This window comes from Vicugna pacos, chromosome 36 (genome assembly GCF_048564905.1).
Source record: "Vicugna pacos chromosome 36, VicPac4, whole genome shotgun sequence".
In the NCBI taxonomy this organism is placed as follows: Eukaryota; Metazoa; Chordata; class Mammalia; order Artiodactyla; family Camelidae; genus Vicugna; species Vicugna pacos.
In genome coordinates, this window is record NC_133022.1 from 4,492,727 (window position 1) to 4,512,290 (window position 19,564).

At 44.5% G+C, this 19,564-nt stretch overlaps 1 protein-coding gene and 1 long non-coding RNA gene across 2 annotated transcripts; both read left to right on the forward strand.

The window, feature by feature from the left end:
* The first annotated feature begins 1,402 nt into the window (after positions 1–1,402).
* On the forward strand, positions 1,403–6,805 carry LOC140691707 (uncharacterized). The gene is made up of 3 exons (XR_012067403.1): positions 1,403–1,485; positions 5,255–5,386; positions 6,735–6,805. It is a non-coding gene; the product is annotated as an uncharacterized lncRNA (long non-coding RNA).
* A 2,023-nt stretch (positions 6,806–8,828) lies between these two features.
* On the forward strand, positions 8,829–17,857 carry LOC140691656 (transport and Golgi organization protein 1 homolog). The gene is made up of 11 exons (XM_072955521.1): positions 8,829–8,887; positions 8,973–9,083; positions 10,721–10,793; positions 12,818–12,953; positions 14,320–14,418; positions 15,284–15,344; positions 15,457–15,492; positions 15,567–15,634; positions 15,756–15,850; positions 16,992–17,062; positions 17,828–17,857. The coding sequence occupies exons 1-11, from the start codon at positions 8,858–8,860 to the stop codon at positions 17,855–17,857; spliced, it is 810 nt and encodes a 269-aa protein (XP_072811622.1). The 5' UTR covers positions 8,829–8,857.
* Positions 17,858–19,564: the final 1,707 nt, after the last annotated feature.

Sequence of the window (19,564 nt, forward strand, 5' to 3'; positions counted from 1 at the left end):
TATTTTCACCCAACTCCTCTTTGTCAATGGCAGAGCGTCCCAAACCACTGACTGCCCCCTGCCCATTTCTCACTAAGAACACTGGGCACACTGTGGGAGCTCCTGAGACTTAGGAGCGAGCTGCTGCCCTCAGCCCCCCTCAGGGTTTGCTTGGAATTGGGGCTCCTGGGGGCAGCTGGCAGGGCTGGGGCCCAAAGCCTGGATGAGCACGGGGCCCTCTCACTGGACTGAGCACGGGGCCCTCTCACTGGACTCTGGTGGCCACTCCAGGCATCTCATCCCTTCCTCGCTGTCAGCAGTTGGTCACTTCATGGGGACAGATACGAGGGTCTCTCTGACCCTTAAGACTGGCAGACCCCACGTGCTCAGTATTTCTTGATTGAGTGAACACAACCACCTCCCATATCTAGACACCAAGTCTTCCCACTGCCCCAAAAGGGTTTCTCAGTCCCCCTCAGAGCCAGTACTGCCCCAAAGCACAACTTTGCTTCTGTCCCACATGGTAGTTTCTGCCTCCTTGGACCTGGGTGTACACAAATCACCCAAGTGTAGGGGGTGTGACAATATATAACTATTTTTTATACTTATATATATATTTGGCAAAAACCATAGGGCTTATTTATATGCATATAAGATAGGTACTTAAAATCAATGTGTCACCTACAGGTGTACTACAGATAAGGACGGCCACATGGGTGTGGTGGTGTGATTAAGATGGTGTGCTGTTAGGATCTTCTCCACCTTGTGGACGTTCTCTCTGCATTTTGTGTGCAGTGCTGAGTGAAGGGGAGTGAGGACCTCCCACCCTGCCTGTATATTTGATTCCTCTTGGTTCTGTCATTCTTTGCCTCACATGGTTTTCAGCCACTGCCCAAGGGAAAGCCTGGGAATTTGGAAAAGGAGGAGGGAGCACCCCAGAAGTAGGGGGCAGGGGACATGGGTTGGGCAGGACCAGAAAGCATAAGGTCAGAAAAGTTTGCAGAGAGGACCCAGGGTTGGATGGCAGTTGGTGGTGGGGGATCAGCTAGGCAGGGCACGTTCTAAAAGTGAGGTCACGCGGAATGTCCACTGTGAGGTAGCAGGGGCAAAGGCAGGTGATTGGTCAGAGAGAGGGCATAAGGCACTGGCGTTGCTAAGGCAGCGTTCAGACAGGAGGAGGCTTGGAGGGAGGCGTCTCGTCCCCTCCAGCTGCTCCTGAGAGTTCGCTTGCCTGCTGTTTGTTTTCCTGACCTGACTGAACCCTCCTTCCTCCCCTCAAGAGCTTGATTGGCCCTCATCCTTTCTGTGGTCCCCTTCTCCTCCTCCCAAGTGCCCAACCCCTCTTCCTATTACACTCCTTCCCCAATCCCCTCCCCTCCCCTCCCCTCCCCTCCATGTTCCTCCCCCTCCCCTCCCCCCACCTCCTGCCTGGGGACCTCAGGCATGGAGATGATGGGGATGTTCTGGCCCCACGTGCTGGGGTGTACCGGATATGAAAACACAACTGTGAGTAAACATCCTTTTCCCTGGGCTCTTTCACACTGTGGTTAAATCCCTGCTTTCTCATGGGGTCCTTGATGGGAACGCATCGTTGGTGAAGCCCGAGGCCCTCAGGACAGGTTTCTTGACCAACCTGCACCAGCCCTGGCCACTGGCGTCCTCAAGATCTGAGTCCTGTCAGGACCTCTTGGACCAAGCACAGCAGGTTGACAGGATGAAACCTGAAATAGTTACTTTATTGCATCAAAGAAGGAAATGTGAATGTACTAAAAGCCACTGAGTTGTATGCCTAAAATGGGGGAATGGGGGAATTATATCTCACTAAAGCAGTTTTTTAAAAAGCGAGAAACTCTTATTTACTAGAAGCCATAGTGAGACTTTCTCCTGGAAAGCTGGTCAGGATCCTGCTTCAAGTTATGCGCATTCTGGTGCCGTCCCCGTCCCCGTCCCCGTGTGGTGCGCTGTCCTGTGCATGCGCCCTTCCTGGTGGTGACGTCTGGCAGTCCTGGGAGCAGTGGGGTCTCAGCACTGGGTTGGTGCTGGTTTGTTAAACAGTGAAATGTCATCTGTGCTCTGTGTTTTCTGGTTTGTTGACTTACAGCAACTTTGTTTTTTCTTTGAAGTGTGTTTTTTTCAGGAATTTTAATGTAACAAATATTCAATAGCCATATAAATTTAAAATATTTTTATTGAAGTATAGTCAGCTTATCATGTTGTGTCCATTTCTGGTGTACAACAGAATGCTTTATTCATATAGGAAAATGCATATATTCATTTTCATATTCTTTTTTACCATAAATTACAGGATATTAAATAGACTTCCCTGTGCTGTACAGTGTAAACTAGTTGTCTACTTTATATAGATTAGTATCCATGAATCTCAAACTTCCAATTTTTCCCTTCCCACTCCCTTCCCCCTGGTAACCATAAGTTTGTTTTCTTTGCTGTAAGTCTGTTTCTGTTTTGTAAATAGGTTTGTCTTTTTTTTTTTGATTCCACATATAAGTGATATCATATGGTATTTTTCTTTTGCTTTCTGACTACTTCACTTAGAATGATAATCTCCAGGTCCGTCCATTCCCTGTTGCTGCAAATGGCATTATTTTATCCTTTTTTATGACTGAGTTATATTCCATTGTATAAATATACCATATCTTCTTTATCCAGTGATCTGTTGATGGACATTTAAGCTGGTTCCATGTCTTGGCTATTGTAAATAGTGCTGCTATGAACATTGGGGTGCAGGTGTCTTTTTGAAGTAGGGTTCCTTCTGGATATATGCCCAGGAGCAGGATTCCTGGGTCATACAGTAAGTCTATTCCTAGTCTTTTGAGGAACCTCCATACTGTTTTCCACAGTGGCTGCACCAACCTGCATTCCCACCAGCAGTGTAGGAGGGTTCCGTTTTCTCCACAGCCTCTCCAGCATTTGTCATGTGTGGACTTTTGAATGATGGCCATTCTGACTGGTGTGAGGTGATACCTCGTTGTAGTTTTGGTTTGCATTTCTCTGATAATTACTGATAATGAGCATTTTTTTCATGTGCCTGTTGGCCATTTGTATGTCTTCACTGGAGAGCTGCTTGTTTAGGTCTTCTGCCCATTTTTGGATTGAGTTGTTTGTTTTTCTTATTTAGTTGTGTGAGCTGTTTATATATTCTGGCAATTAAGCCTTTGTCAGTTTCATCTTTTGCAAAAATTTTCTCCCATTCTGTAGGTTGTCTTTTTGTTTTGCTTATGGTTTCCATTGCTGTGCAAAAACTTCCAAGTTTAATTAGGTCCCATTTGTTTATTTTTGCTTTTATTTTTATTGTACTTCTAGCAAATTCTTAGTTATCCCTTTCCTTCTCATCTTGGAGGCTGCCCCCAGGGACTCTGTGTCCAGCTAGGTTGATGGGAGCCCTGAGAGCCGAGCTGATGTGAAAACCAGTGGCTGCAACCTGCTGTGATGTTTATAATGAGGAAATGCTTAGGAGGGACATGACCAGGAGGTGGACAAGTTGTTTTATTTTTAGTGACGTATCCCTGTGAAGAATGTTGATTTCCCCAAAGCAGAAAGTGTCCTTCCTTAGAATTGTCCAAATATAAAGAAAATTCATTTACATGCTGTGAAATTTTTACTGTGTCAGGAAAAAGCACCTCCACACCCCAAAAAAGAAAGACTGAGAACACCTCATGGATTTAAGTGGGTTTGTTCAGATAGGCTTGCAGCAGATTCTTATGGACCTGGAAAAATCACGTGTCAGGAACAATCTTTGCACTGAGGCAGAATCACACCATGTGAACAGTCCACCCAAAGAAAAGCGTGTTCTGTGTCTTCTGAGCCTGCTAAAGAGGGCGTTTCTAGGTCATCTTTATTGGGATTTTTTCCCTTAGAGGGAATGAGGCTGAGTTCTCATAGGTTAGTTAGCCCTCTTTCCCTACCACATCTTTGAGCATTTGGATAAACTAACTTGTCCTTTTCCACTGTTGCTCACAGAACCTGAGTCCATCGGCCCTGGTGGGTAGACTCTAGGTAGGAGGCACCTACTGACGTCAGCGCTCAGACAGTGCCCTGTGTAACAAGCATGCCCACGACGGAGGGGGTTCTACCAGTTAGCGACTAGATGGTGTTTGTGTTTTTGTGCCTTTGATCTTCATGTCTCTCCTTTGTGCTGAGACCCACTGCTTTCTCAGGCAGCGTCTACTCAAAGACAGTGCATGTTTCCCACCAGCACACATTTTACTGACCTCAACTGTGAGAGCTGTCAAAAACGATATTATCGATTTCAGAGGCTGCTTTCTAGAGAGGTTTTGTTTGCACAAGACTGAAGCTTAGTGTCTAGGTTAGTACAAATTACATCGCACATTTATTCCCTCCTATAGTACTTACAAATCTAGTTTTTACAAAACTATGTGTTTGCCTTTTGTTTTCGTGACTGTACATTCCAGAAATACAAATTAATTTTTGTGGTGGCTGTTAATGGATGTAGGTGCAGTTCTGTGAAATATGCATGTAAATTATTTGTACTTATTATTTTGAGTTCTCTTTTTATGTAACTTCATTCTTTGAGTGATCTTGTATAATATAATTAAAACTCTATTATACAAATTCTTATTTATTTCAGAAGTCTGACGTGCTCTGGTTCAGAACCAAAGGGAATATTGAAGAAAACCTCCATGGTTTTTAGATAGTTGGGCTAAAATAAATCATTAATTTTTGCTGGAATAGTAATTTTGACATTATTTTTAAGCGCTCGTCTGCTTTCTCACTCATGTCCAGTCTATAAATGTAGAAATACATCTCTGTACAGCTCTCTGTATTTTAACACATACCTTCATTGCTCTTTCCCCATAATGTTGGGTGTATTTTTGGAGACATTTCATAGGGGTTTGTCCAGGTACTTCGTGAACATACAATAGAAAATGAAGGCGTCCCATGCCCTGTAGGTTTGTTTTTGCTTATTTTCAATTTCAAGTTGGCTTCTACATACATAAGTTCTGTTAACTATTTTAAAAATATTTACTGTGTGTCTGTCAGCAAAGTCAAAGCTCTAACATTTTGTGTATCAGATATTTGACATATGTGAGCAGCAGTGAAACTATCACCAAACAAAGACAGTAGACATACCCACACTCCCAAGAGCATCCTCCTGCTCCTTTTGAACTCGTGTCCCTTCTCGCCTCTCTGTGGAGCTATTTGAGGGGTGTGGTTGAGGGTTTCTAAAGATGATTCTCTGTGACAGATACACTGTGAATGTCTTTGAGGTTCCTCATTATCTCCAATGTCTTTTCAGATCCTCCACTCTCTCGTTCTCCTTTCCCATACTGGGTCTGATGTTTATGAACTTCTGTGGAAGCTTATTCTTCTTGCTGCCTTCTGGGGAGTATGTAGTTTTCTCTTGTTCGTCTGGAGGACCGTCCTTGTGGTGAGTATTACTAAAGTACCTTATAGTGTCCTTTTAATCACACCTAACAGGAATTTTTATAGTCACTGGACATTTTATTTGCCTGCCTGGGCCAGAATCCAGAAGTCTTTTTTTCGTTTCCTTTTAGATTACTAACTTGAACAGAAATTAGTTTTGAAATGGAAATTTGTTGCAAAATCTTTATAGTAAGAACTCATTGAGCAAGATAACAGTATATTCTCAATGAGCAAATGACAATTTATAAACTCTTCTATTCAATAATAAAATAGGAGGGTTAAGTGTTTGGTGAGCCCATCTCTCTCCCCACCTGCCCCACCTGTGTGTTGGGTGACAGGGGACAGGGACTCTCAGTGTTCCCTGAGCAAGTGTGAAGTGAAGGGAACATCTGTGGCTTTCTGTTTGCCCTCCATGGGTGCATTCTTCTACAGCCACGGTATTGCCCCTGGAGCTTCGATACTGTGATGATGCTCCAGTGTCTTGGCAAAGTTAGGGCTGGCCTCAGTCTCTGATCATCACTTACAGTTTTGAATGAAGAAATATGTGTTAAGGGTCAGGAAAATTTGTCTTTACGTGGTATTACAGTGGAGTCCTGCCTGGGTTTTATTGAGCTATGTTTCCTCAAATGATGACTCATGTCTGAGTCAAGAAGCACGTTCACTTCTTGAAAATGGTCACTGTCTGTCCTGCTGCTGCGTGTGCTTTTGTTACAGCCATTGCTCACTTTCATTCTCATCTGATGTCTCATTTGATATCTGTTTGTTTTTAGTGGTCTTGACAAATCTTGTGATCTAATATGTTACAATTGCTTGTCAATTCAACAGTAAACTCTATAAGATATCAGAAAACCTTTCATTGAATGAAAGGGGTGCATCTTAGTATAAAGATTTTGCCTTTATTTTTCTTTTAGTTTTTCTCCTCTGTCTCTCTCTCTTTTGAAGGTTACACAACAATCCAGGTTCTGCACTTAAGTGTGGATGTTTGGTTTGCCAAAAAGAATCAGATAAATGGTGCATTAGAAGAACGTATTATGATAATAATATAATTCAGTGTTATGAAACATGAATATGCATTATGAAAATTGAATAGAGTGGTGTTTATTTAACAAAATGTAAACAGATCTTTTGTGTAAAATAAGTTATTTACCAGTGTGCTATCAGAAATGGTGAGTGAAAGATCATGCCTGAAGTAGGAAATTCGATTTTTCCTGAGTTTTAATCATATAAATCATTATTCTGAACCAAAGTGGTAATCGTAATTTCAATGGATTACTGTTTTGATAGTTTATTAGAAACTGTATGTTTACTAATTATATGTTTTGACTTCAAATTTAATGTTTCTTCCTCTCTAGGTAAAGCCTCCAATGTTTCAAGGTAAAATATTAGGGTTTAGTTTCCTTTGTAATGTTTTCTCAATACCAGGATTCAATGTGGGTTTTAGTTCAACTAAAAGCAAACACAATGACTTCTGATGTCAGACTCCTTAACTCTTGAAAATTCTACTCCTGTGATGGTGTCTGAATGACATTGTAGAGGAAGTTGGCATCTATTGAGATAAGAGACCAGAATGGTCACAGGCGTAGGGAAACTAGGAAGAGTTTAATTTTGCATAGCAACCTTGAGGAAGCAGGTGATGAGAAGAGTCTAATATTCGGAGTGAGTCCCTGACATGACCTGGCTCCTGGTGAAAAGGAAAGACACTGAAACATGACTTGAGCCTGTCAGGACTCTCCAGGCTCAGGGAGGGATGCAGAAGTGGCCAGGCGTGTGTGTCACAGCAGAGGGGAAGCATGGGTGAAGGGAGCCACTCCTGGCAATGAGGACTTAATGGAATGTGTGATCCAGCCTGAGGATGATGCTTTCTGTGCAGGCTTCACAGGCTCTGCTGACTGAGTGGGGCTGTGTGTGGTGGACAGGGTGGCTGCCTGATGCTCAGTAGGCCCTCGAGGGCTGGTGTTGGTGACAGTGGATGCACAAGTGCTGGTGCTGAGAAGAGGAATCTTAGCATCAGAGCGTCCCCGCTGAGCAGAGAGAAGACACGTGTGCACTGTGCAGTCAGATGAGGGAATTAGATGCCCAAGAGAGGAGGCTGGTTCTGACGGCCGCGTTCTAGAGCGTCACATGTGGAGTCACCTGTGACCGGCTGCTTTATGTGTGCTTTTTTCCTGAAGCAGTGATGGGAGCATTCTCATCCTGGCGATGGAAAACTTGTCATTTAGGGACTGTGTGTTACCAGGTCCTCCAGTGACTAGGTGGGGAAGCCCACATGGTATCAAAGTGTTTAATTCCAGTGACCTTGTCCTCCAGGGCCCCCAGCGTGGTTTTCATGAAATACGATCTGACAGGCAGCAGGACAACACTGGGGGCCTGTGCGGGCCCAGTCAGGCGACATGTTGAACTTGCCTTCTGTGGTGCTGCAGATAGGGCCTGGCTGTGCAGTGAACCTGCGTGGGATGAGGGTTCTTTTTTTTTCCTTTCTTTTAAGCAGGGTCATGTTTACTTAGGAGGAGAGAATGTCAAGAGGACAGGATGCTTGGTTTTTCTTTTTCATCTCTGGTGATGTCAGAAGTATTTGAATGATTGAATTTTCTAAGAATGGTGCTTAACTTATAGCCAGGAGAGAATTTAGGAGAAGACTTTTTATTGTGTTTCTGCATCTTTGAAAAAAATTGAACTAGGAAGCTCAGCAATCTCACATTTAGAATGCCACTAAGATTTGCTTCCTTTAGGCACAGTAGTAAAGTTACAAAGTTAATTACACTCATAGTGCCAGGCAGAGAGATGTCTCTGCTGCTAATAAATTGGGATAATTGTATTTTACTGGGTTTTCCTGCCAAAATGCTTTACCTCCTTTTAGTTACTTTAAAGCAGATGACTGAGAAGATCAAGAATTTTGAGAAAGAAAACAAAGAACTTGAAGAAAATGTATCCTCTTGGGAGCAGAAGGTATCATTGTCCTTTTGATTTTTTGTGTGTGTGTGTGACTTCACCTTCAGTTCCTTCCCCCTTCTGGCAGTTCAGTTCTTGGCTCTCTTTTCTTTCATCCTTAACTGTCCTGTTCCGTATGTTCTATAAGAGGTCTAGATTCAAAGCAAAGCAAGTGTCCTAGATAAAAAGAAAACAAAACAAAACAAATTTCTTCTGTAGAGCACAGGGAACTCTACTTGTTATCTTGAAATGTATAATGAAAAAGAATGTGAAGACAAGCATAGGTATATATATATATGTGACTGAAAGACATTATGCTGTGCACCAGAAAATTGACACATTGTAACTGACTATATTTCAGAAAAAAAATTAAACTAAGCAAATGTCGTAGATGTAAAGCACCACTTGCTGTATTAGTGGAAGGGGTCACACACAAGATAGGTTCGGCTAGCAGAGTAATTAGTATTTGTAATTCTGTTTCCTTCATTACGTATTTGCATAGACCAACAATGCAAAGAAATGCTTAGAGGCCATTAGGCAAAAGAAGATGCTCTCTGAGGAAGCAGTGAAGTTTAAGGTACAAGCCTCTTCTTCTAGATTACATTCTGAAAACAGAATTGAAAGTAATAAGTAATTGTTACTAATTCAATGTTTCATTGAAGGAGAACTTGAAAATCATTAAGAGGAAGAGTGAGTATTTGAACGACATCATTCAGATTGCTCGAGCTAAGCTGCAGGCAGCGAGGGACCAGAACGCCAAGAGCCCACACTTGGTAAGAGCTTGGCTGTCACATTGACCACAGCTGGGCGAGATGCGTGCTCCCACTCCTCCTGTTTTTTTGCCACAGCAGTGTGTGAGAGCCCAGGAGCAGAAGCTCCCTGTGAACAATGACCCAGAATTTCATGGACTAAAGCCTCTGTGACTTTTCCTATTTTGGAGACTAGGAAATATGTCTTATTTTCACAACCTAGAGAGTTTTCTCACCACTCACACTGCCCTCCAAGATACATGGAAAATGCCAGGAAATACCTGAGAGGTGAAGGAAGTTACTAGCTGAGTTGTAGAGCCCCTTGCCCTGTTGATGTTAAACAGAGAATTTTCCACATGAATTTGGGTAAACTTTGTTTACATTTCACTAGGGATGCTCATTTGTGAGCTCTTTGACATGAGCAGTTTCCCACCCTTGCTTCCCCTTGTCGTCCAGTCATGCCCTCCATTGTCCAGTGAGGAGGAAGTCTGTGGAGATGAGGAAATATCTGTGCCTGGAGGTCTCTTCTTTCCACATTTCTTCATGGGTTTGACATCTGTCCTGGGCCCAGCCTGGATCAGCTGCCATCACAGGAAACTTAGGGGCGGCTGTGGGAACTGGCTGAGAAGAGACAGGACTCCAAAAGGGTTGAAGAGAAGCAAGTGCCCATCAGAACAAACCAAGACTTGCTGGAAGAGCTTGGCAGGCTGGCAGTGGAAGAGGACCCGCTGAGGAAGGAAATTCAAGACGCAGGGTGTCAGAACGAGCTGCTAGGACGCCTGGTGCTAGAACTCGAAGGAGAGGCCCTGTCTGCTGTAAACTCTCAAACGGAACACTGTCTTCAGCCCCAAACTGAAACTCAGGGAAAGTCCCAGATGCTTTCAAGCATGTGTAAGGGAACGTATGACACTTGCTTTCTTTATAAAACTTGAATGTTCAGAATCATTTCGCTGCCTTAATATCTTCTGGAGAGAATGCTCACCAAAGTCTTTGGAAGTGCACCAGGGCTAATATATTTATTTTCTATGGTTTGTTTTGCAGTTAACAAAATACTTTGTTTTTGGGAAAAAAGTTACACTTTTTAAGCATATCACCCTGAGTTTTCATTGAAATCATAATACATGCTTTAATTCTGTCCTGTGTGAAGATACTGGAAAAAAGAACGTCTCCAGAGACCTTGAAATTTGCTGTTTCAATGAACACTTCAGGAATCTGAGGTAAATTCCTCCAGTTGCAGCAGGATTTCCACTGTACACATGAGCTTTCACAAGGAACAACAATCTCATGCCTTAGAAGATTAAATGTTGATGTCTATTCAAGTTACTTTTCTTGGGATTTAGTCATCAATGAGAGAGTTTTAGGTTGAAATTGCTCTTAATAAATCTCTTGTCTGTGAAGCCACAGTGAAATCTGAAGAAATGCATGTGCAGGAGGATGTTCAGCTCAGCAGCAAGAAGAGATTAAGAGATGTTACTCCACCCCAGAGGTACTTAACTCAAGAGAACTGAGCATCACTGTGTCAGTGTCTAATTGTGCTGTGACACACATAAAGCAGATGGCCCATCTTAGCTGATTCCAAGTGTACGATCCTCTCACGTTAAGTACGTTCACGTTGCTGTGGAGCAGTACTTCTTGAACGTCTTTTCTCACATGTCTTGCAGCCACGTGTTTTGAAGACCAGATCTGAGGATACGATGCAGAGAGCCGAGACAACTGAGGACTGCAGCCTGGAAGGTATGTTGCTTGTTGGGAAGAAAACCTCATATGCAGGCTTCCTGGGAGATGTTATGGCTTCAGTTCTAGACCCCTAGAATCAAGTTAATATCATAGTAAAGAGAATCAAATGTACACTATACTGTAGTCTATTAAGTGAGCAACAACACTGTGTCTAAAACCCCCAATGTTCGTAACTTAATGAAAATATACTTTATTACTAAAAGCTACTAGCCATCATCTGAGCCTCCAGTGAGGTGTTATCTTTTTGTTGGTGGATGGTCTTTTTTTTAAACTTTTTTTTTTATTGAGTTACAGTCATTTTGGTGGATGGTCTGGAATTGATAATGACTGCTGACCGATCATTGTGGTGGTTGCTGAAGATTGGTGTGGCTTTTTGCAATTTCTTAAAGTAAGACCACAATGAAGTTTGTCACAGGATTAACTCTCCCTTTCAGGAGCAAGTCCTCTGTAGCAGGAAGTGCTATTTGATACATTTTACACACAGGAGGACTTCTTTACAAATTGGAATCAATCCTCTCAAACCCTGTGGTAGTTTCTCAGCTAAGTTTGTGCACTCTTATAAGTCCTTTGTTATTTCAACCTTCTTCATGGCATCTTCACCAGTAGAGTCCATCTCAAGAAAACAACTTCTTTGCTCGTGCATAAGAAACAGCTCCTCATTCATGCACATTTATCATGAGACTGCAGCCATTCAGTCACGTCTTCAGGCTCCACTTCTAACTCTAGTTCTCCTGCTGTTTTCAGCACATCTGCAGTTCCTTCCTGCACTGAAGTCTTGAGCCCCTCAAAGTCACACATCAAGATTGGAATCAATTCCGTCCAAACCCTGGTTGTTGATATTTTGACTTCTTCTCATGAATCATGAATGTTCTTAATGGCACCTAAAATGCTGAATCCTTTCCAGAAAGTTTTCCATTTATTTACCCAGACCCATCAGTCATATCACTGTCTGTGGCAGCTAAAGCCTTCCAAAATGTATTTTAAATAAGACTTGAAAGTCATAATTACTCCTGATCCATGGGCTCCAGAATGGATGTCATATTAAGCATGGAAACAGCACTCATCTCATATGTCTCCATCAGAGCTCATGGGTGACCCTGTGCATTGTCCATGAGCAGGAATATTTTGAAAGAATTTTTTTTCTGAGTATTAGTTCTCAACAGTGGGCTAAAATATTCATGTTGTAAACAGATGTGCTGTCATCCAGGCTTTATTCCATTTATAGAGCACAGATAGATTTCCCATGATTCTCATGGGACAGAGGATTTTCAGAATGTTAAATGGGCATTGGCTTCAACTTTACAACCATCAGCTGCATTAGCCCCTAACAAGAAAATCAGCCTGTCCATTGAAGCTTTGATGCCAGGCACTGACTTCTCCTCTCCAGCTATGAAAGTGCTGGATGGCTTCCCCTTGCAGTTCTCTGCATTGAAAATCTGTTGTTTAGTGTATCCACCTTCATTATTAGCTGTCTTAGCTTCATCTCCTAGAGAACGTGCAGCAGCTTCTGGTTTAGCTCTTCCTGCTTGACCTTGCACAGGTATGCAGTGGAGATGGAATCTTGCCTTAAACTTCATGGACCAATCCCTGCTGGCTTCAGAGATTCCTTTTGTAGCCTCTTCATCTCTCAGGCTTGCAGAATTGCTGAGAATTAAGGACTTCCACTGGCTTAGGCTTTGCCTTAAAAGAATGTCATGCCTATTTTAATGAAAATGATAAAGAATGAAGTATTTCAAGAATTACCAAAATGTGACACAGAGATAAGAAATGAGTAAATGCTGTCGGAAAAAATAGTCACCAATAAAATTGCTGGACTCAGGGTTGCTACAGGTCTTCAATTTGTTTTAAAAAATGCATTATTGGGAAGGACAATAAAGTGAGACACACCTATAGTAGACATGAGTTTACACTGGGAAGGTAAAAAATGGGTTCCTGCATTCAGGATTCTCTCCTTTCTCCACTGCCCAGCACAGCCAAGCTGTTGAGTGCACATACATAGACAAACTGTCTCATGTTCACAGAACTTGAAAAGAAAATGCAAGACCACCATGCCACATCGGGATCTGTGACAGGAGAGGAAGCCAATTTCCAGAGGCTGGAGCAGAGAATATGTTTCCCTAACGATATTTCTGGACAGACAGACGGGCACATTGAAGAGTAAGATGTTCCCATGTTAATTATGACAAATGTGTGAATGAATGTGTGAAATCACGTAGATATTATATTTCAGAATACTTAACCACCATATTTCCTTTACCACATTCAGCCAGCACAGATTTGTGTTTCCTTTTCTGCCTTGATTTCTGTAACCTGCTGCTTCTGTTCATTCTGACTGGTTACCAGAGTTCTTGTTGTATTTAGTTTGAGATCTTAGCGGGTTCTTGGGCCAGATTTAGTCACTTCATTATCTAGATCCCCCAGATCCATTTTCATTGTCCTTAGGTTTCAACTGCATCATGCTGTCATGACCTGCCATGTGTCTATCATTTTTACTGAACTCTAGATATGGGGTAGAAAATAGAGAAAATTTGAGGCCTGGTGTGAGGTTAATTTGCTGCAGAGAAGGTGGGCGTGACAGCTGGCAGGTGATCAGGGTACCAGCAGTGCTACATCCTGTTAACCCAGTTAGCAGCTGAGATCAGTCAGTGCAGCCAGCCCTCCTGAGGCCAGTGTGTCTGCTGTCCAGCTTTATTCCTGGCATGTAGCTCTCATGGAACCCAGCTAAGGCCTGCAGGTGTCACTAGGGATTGCCTGCGCTGACAGGCTGCGAGCTCCAGCCATCTGACTGTGATGCACATGTTGGGGGGGGCACCAGCTGCCGGGCTGCTCTGCATCTCAGTGGCTTCCCCTGCAGTTAACAGGTGACCCTCGGGGAAGGTGGACCCAGTCCTCAGCTTCCTTTTCCCATCTTGGCCTCATGTTCCTTCCTGGCTTGTTAGCAATTTGGTACATTTGAGCATGGATTTCATAATTTGTACAGAGTTCCTGTCATTCTCAGGGAGAGGTCATGGACATCACACCCACTAGCCCACATTCAAAACCAAACATTTTCTCATATTCCCTGAAAAACCAGGTTTGCCCCAAGCTTTGACTGAAATCAGGGCTCTCTGTGGGAGAAATCAAACAAGTCATGAACGCTTGCTTCACCCTAATGTGTTTGGTAGTGAAGACTTGGTCAGACCCTGAGTCCCACATTGAAACGTGAACTCACGCTGTCCCCCTCACAGGAGCCTGAGCCAAGGAGGGGCACAGAGTGCACCTCATGTGGGCTTTTCCTGTGTGTTTACTTTATGCACAGATTAGAATAGGTGTGGGGACGCTGAAGGGAAGGCCAGATACCAAACACTTGCCAGAGGCCTGAGTGTAGCTTTTTCATATGTATTAGTGGGGGCCTTTAATTCTTTCCTCTGTATCTGTCAGTCTGAGCACTTATGGGGAAGGGCAAAAGGAACATTGAATTGTTCCCCTCCAATTTCTGGGAGGGAAACTGGCAGAATTTTGCAGAGTTTCTTTCCCCTCTCAGGAAGGTGGACATGAAAGGATGTGAGCTGGTGGAGAAGCAGCAGCTATTGGCAGCAGAGGAGAAGGCAAAACTGGCTGAAGACGAGACACGACAATACAAGTGAGTTCAGCTCCTGTGCACCTGCGGTGCTCACACCACTGTTGGGTTTTTAAAAACTTTTCTAAAATGTTCAGGCACAATATCACACACAGACCAAAACACATGTTTAGAAGAGATTTGTATAGATACTTCACACAGAAGAAAAAATGTTAAGTTTTACACATGTTAAATTAAAGGTTTAACTTTAAAAAGTATTAAGTTACTAAGAATTTCCTGGTCTCAATGCTGGGCAGACTGAGTGAGTGGAAAGACAGTTCACAGAGATGTTTCTGAAGGTGCTATAAATTGTTCTCAACCTGAGGTAAGCAGTTTGGTGTAGCATCAGTTGGACCAATAAATATGACCATGTCACTGGAGAGACCCACTTGTAAGCCTGAGAAATAGGATAAGGATGTAAGGAAAAGAAGATTCAAGGTTTATGATGAAAGATGCTCAACACAGGATAAGTGAGGGAAGTGTTGAGAACGGGAAAGGAAATTGTGTCAGCGCAGAACCTGGCAGACGTAAAATAATAGTGACTAAGGAGTGACTGCAGTGATAGCTTTGAACCTGATGTGCTTCTACAGCCGTGTGCAGTGTGTCTTGTGTGGTGATACTGTGTGTGAGTGTGCAGTGCAGATAACGTGAGATACTGTGTGTGAGTGTGCAGTGTGTCTTGTGTGGTGAGATGATGTGTGGAGTGTGCATTGCAGATAACGTGATGAGATACTGTGTGTGAGTGTGTGAGTGTGTGAGTGTGCAGTGTGTCTTGTATGGTTAGATAATGTATGTGAGTGTGCAGTGCAGATAACATGGACTGGAGCAAGTTATTTAACAGCATGCCCAGCATTGTGTTTTCTCTGATGAAACAATTTGTAACTCGTAGGAGAAGGCTTGAAGAATGTCACAGGCAGATGCAGGGAGCAGACATCGCCTTGAGACTCCAGGTAACCTGCCTTCCTCCTGACACACGGAGTCCTCAGCACCTGAAGCAGATGGTTACTGTGGGCCTGAGAACCCCTTGCCATGGGGTGTTTCTTGATGTGTTGACTTTTTCAGATCACTCGTGCCAAGAAGAAGTCCCAAGACAACTGGGTAAGAATTTGTTTCCTTCCTTCCCTTTGTGCACAGTCTGCCACGGCTGAACATCGATGTGTTTTCCCCCACAGATCAGGGCTCGGGAGCTGGAGAGGGAAAACACTGAGCTTAGAAGGGAGGCCGCCCACCTGAAACAGAGGTACAGAATTTTCACACATTTTTAAGGGTGTTCTGAGATTTTTAAGGGTTGGCTGTTTTGTGTCTAGAAGAGGAATTGATGATGTAATTCTCATTGAAGCCATTCTTTCTGTGTCTTTAAGATTGGATGCAATCTGCATACAGAGGCAGGCAGAGAAGTACATGAGGCAGGAGCCCACCCCAGGAGGACCGTACAGGCTGCATCCTTCCCTGAGGCGTAAGGAGCACACTGTGAACTGCAGCAGCTTCATTTCTGCTGCAAAAGCCTCCAAGTGGGCTGGGTTTCCTGGACACCACACCACACACTCACCACAGGGGGCAGGTTCTCAGCTGGGTGACAAGATGTTTTCTTCACGTGCTGCCAGCCAGCAGGGCTGTCTCCTGTGAGCAGTGGAGCTCATGCCCCTCCAGGGACTGTGGGCCACCCTCCAGGCCCTTGGTTGGCTGGCATGGCTGCTTTCTGTGCGCTAGAAGACATGAGTGTCAGCACTCTCTTCCAGCCTGGACACAGTGTTGAAGGCTGCTTTCTCCTTGTAGTTGAGAAAAATAACATGCACAGAGTTTTGGAATGAAGGCAGTATGTCCTGATGAGAAAAAATTTTTCTTCATTTGCCTTGGTGGATAAATATTCTATTCAAGATCTGCTTTAAGACAGCAGGCATTTCTTTACTAATTATGCAGGTCCCTTCGTTCCTATAAGAAATGTTGCACGGTGACCTAGAGTAGCCCGCTAGGAAGTGACATGACTACGTAGTCTCCCTCTTCTAGAGTCACACGTGTAACTCTAAAGTCTTCCAACAGGTTCTCTGTGTAATTCACCGTTCTTCTGCTGATTATTACAATATTAGTCTTTCTAAGGCTACTTGTTTCATAAATGTTTACATAACACGCAGTCACTTGTAAAAGACATGTCCTATCGGACGAGGATTGTAACAGCTTACCAGCGGGCTGAGGAGGGAGAGGTGCAGCTCATGGTCAGGGGTTGTTATGCTGTTCCTATGAAAGACACTTCTCACTTTAATAGGTAATATGCAGAGACTGGTTTCCCCTGAACTGCATTGTGAACCACCTGTGTTAGTGTTGATTTCCAGGGATCTGAGCCCTGAGCTCCCATCCAGGGTGATTAGCTATGAAAACACCTGAACCAGGGCTCTGTGGTGTCCTCATCACGGGTCAGGGGTCCAGCCTCTCCTCGTCCTCGGGGTCACCTGAGACATGAGGGGGACCTGCGGCCTCTGTGCGGAGCCTGGGGCGCGGGCAGGAGTGACAGCTCCTGGGGAAGGGCATGGACGGCTCGTGCTTCCCCCCACGGCCTCTGTCAGAGAGGACCCGCCCTCAGCGCTGCTCTCCCTTTACAGCCTCAGGGCCTGGTGGTGCCCCTGTGAGGAACGGCAGCGACTTCCGTGCTCAGGAGGCCGAGGAGACACAAGTAAGTGATTTGTTTCCAGTTGTGTCGCAGTGATCACTTTGTGTTGGGATTTGATCTCTGGAGATATCTGCTGTCTTTCCAATCGCCCTCTCCTGCCTTGCATCTGGATTGTGTGTTCCGTGATGGGTCTGCTGTGTCATTTACTTTTCAAAAGCAAACTCTTTGCTGGATCTTCCCCAAGGCCTCAACACACAGCTGGTCATCTTTGGTGGAAACTTTCATGTTTTTATAAAAGTAGGAAAAACACTCTAAATAGTTACATAAATTCTCTACTGGAGAGCCAAAGCAGTCTCCCTGAGAAAGAAAAACACAGTGGGAGCACGACGACTCTGGATTTCAAGCTGTATCATAAAACTATATTTATCAGAACTGGCATGAAAACAGACTCAACACCAATGTAACACGCTCAAGAGCCCAGAAATACACCCACGCAAATACAGTCAATTGACATTTGACAAGGGAGCCAACAGTACTAAATGGAGAAAAGGCAGTGTCTGAAATAAATGGTGCTGGGAAAATAGGATGCTCCCATGTAAAAGGCTTAAATCCCTGTCACATGCTCCTCAAGGGGGTTGACTTGAAATGAATTAAAGACTTAAAGGTAATACCTAAAACCACCATCCTCTCTCATTCTCTCTGCTTATAATATACAAACAAAGGGCTTTTGTGCTGGTGAAGGGCTGAGTGGAGAGTGGCACTGGGGGTAGAAGCATGCTTGTCTCTGTGATGCCCCAGGACTAGCCCCTTTCCTCCCTACATTTCCAGACACTGGCAGTGGCTTACTGCTGGGCCTAAAACTTCCATAAGCTCGCACGGCGACACAGGAGAGTAGAGATTTCTGGCATTGATGCTGTTCTTTAGAACCCTGGTGCATTTGAAGGTGTTGGGGACTATTCCTGTTCCAGTTGGTGTTTCTCTCTTTTCCAATAATACTGATATATTTAAAAACTGCATCTCTTGTTCTGCAGGACTATGGGCCTAGAAGAGGCCCCAGAACTATTCCAGCACCATGGGAAGATTTCTACCCCTGGGGATGTCCACCAGAACCATTCATTAGATACAGGACACTGGCACCTAGAAGACCCACGTGCCTTCTAGGACCTTATCCACAACCTATATCTCCAGTCATTGGTAAGATGAAAGCGTATGTCTGTTTTCTTGTTGAGTCTCTGCAGAAGAATGGAAGATGCCAAGCCAAGAATTTCCAATGCCTGGGAAAATCAGATTGAGTAAATTGTAACGTTCTTTTAGGTAATTAGGATACACATTTATTTCATAGCCCATGTCATTTCCCAATCATGACCTAGAAAGGAGGAGTATCTTGCAGAGAAAAGAAGGTCTGACAGAAGGCAAAATCATCACTACTACATACCTTCAACATACACCATGATATGGGCTCTCTGAGGGATGAAGCACCGATAATGAATTCTGCAACTAATTTAAGCCCTGAACTTGCACAGCTGATGATAAGTCACAAAACACAAAAGTAGAGAAATATGGCCTCTTCCTGAAGAGTCAGGAGACCTGCATTCCTATATTTGTGATGTGGGGACGAGTGGGATACGGGGAAAGAAGGCTCAAAGGTTTAGTGTCGCTTCAGAAAAGTCTTCACAGGCGAGCCTAATCCCCAATCCCTTCTGTGGTTTTCAGCCAATGCAAGACCTGGCATGGCCCTGGCATTGGCAAGCAGCTCCTACCCGCATGCGGTGGCCCAAGAGGCCCAGGTAAGTGGGGTGGTCATGCTCCGTTGGACATCATCCTGGGAAAGGTGAGCTTCCTGGTTTCCCGGAAGCCATTCATGCCATCATCTCCAGACTGTCTTGTGAAGGCTCTGGCATGTCGTACACTTTCAAATTCAGTCTCCCCAGGGGCCAGTGGGCTGCTTGTCCCTGGAGCCCGTCACCTTGGCTGGTGCCTGCAGAAGCCATGAGGGAGTGCTCAGAAGCCGAGGACCGCAGACTTTGGCTGTGGGTTTGTCGAGATAGCGTGCGGAGGGTGAGCCCTCGCTCCACACTGGCTTCTCCTGGCTCTGCTGACTCCTTCCTGCCGACCTGCACCTGGGGTTGCTCCTGGGTCACTGAGGCAGAGTCCTGTGTCGTCACTCGTTTGACTTGTTTCCTTGCTGAGGCCAGGTGATTCTCCTGTTTAGCATGGCCATTGAAATGCTCGTAAGTGAGAAAGGGGCAAAGCCCTCCCTCCAGCTTTGTCCTGTGTGCTTTGTGCAGCTTTGAGTCTACCTGTTTGGTGTGGGGTAAATGTCAGAACCCGTGACCGTCTGTTCTCGGGACGGAGATGTGCCTGGCCCGCTGCGTCCAGTTGTACTCTGGGTAGATGTTGCTTTTGTAGTAAGAAATAGAGGCTTGAAGGGAAAGAGCCCGCAGTGAAGAGGGCTACTTCCCTGCAGGGGAATTGCGACGCGCAGCAGCGTCCTCCCATCGTGCTCCCCACCCCTGCGCCGGGTCGGGCCTGCCCCGGAAGCTGTCAGAGCTGCTCCTGGGCGTC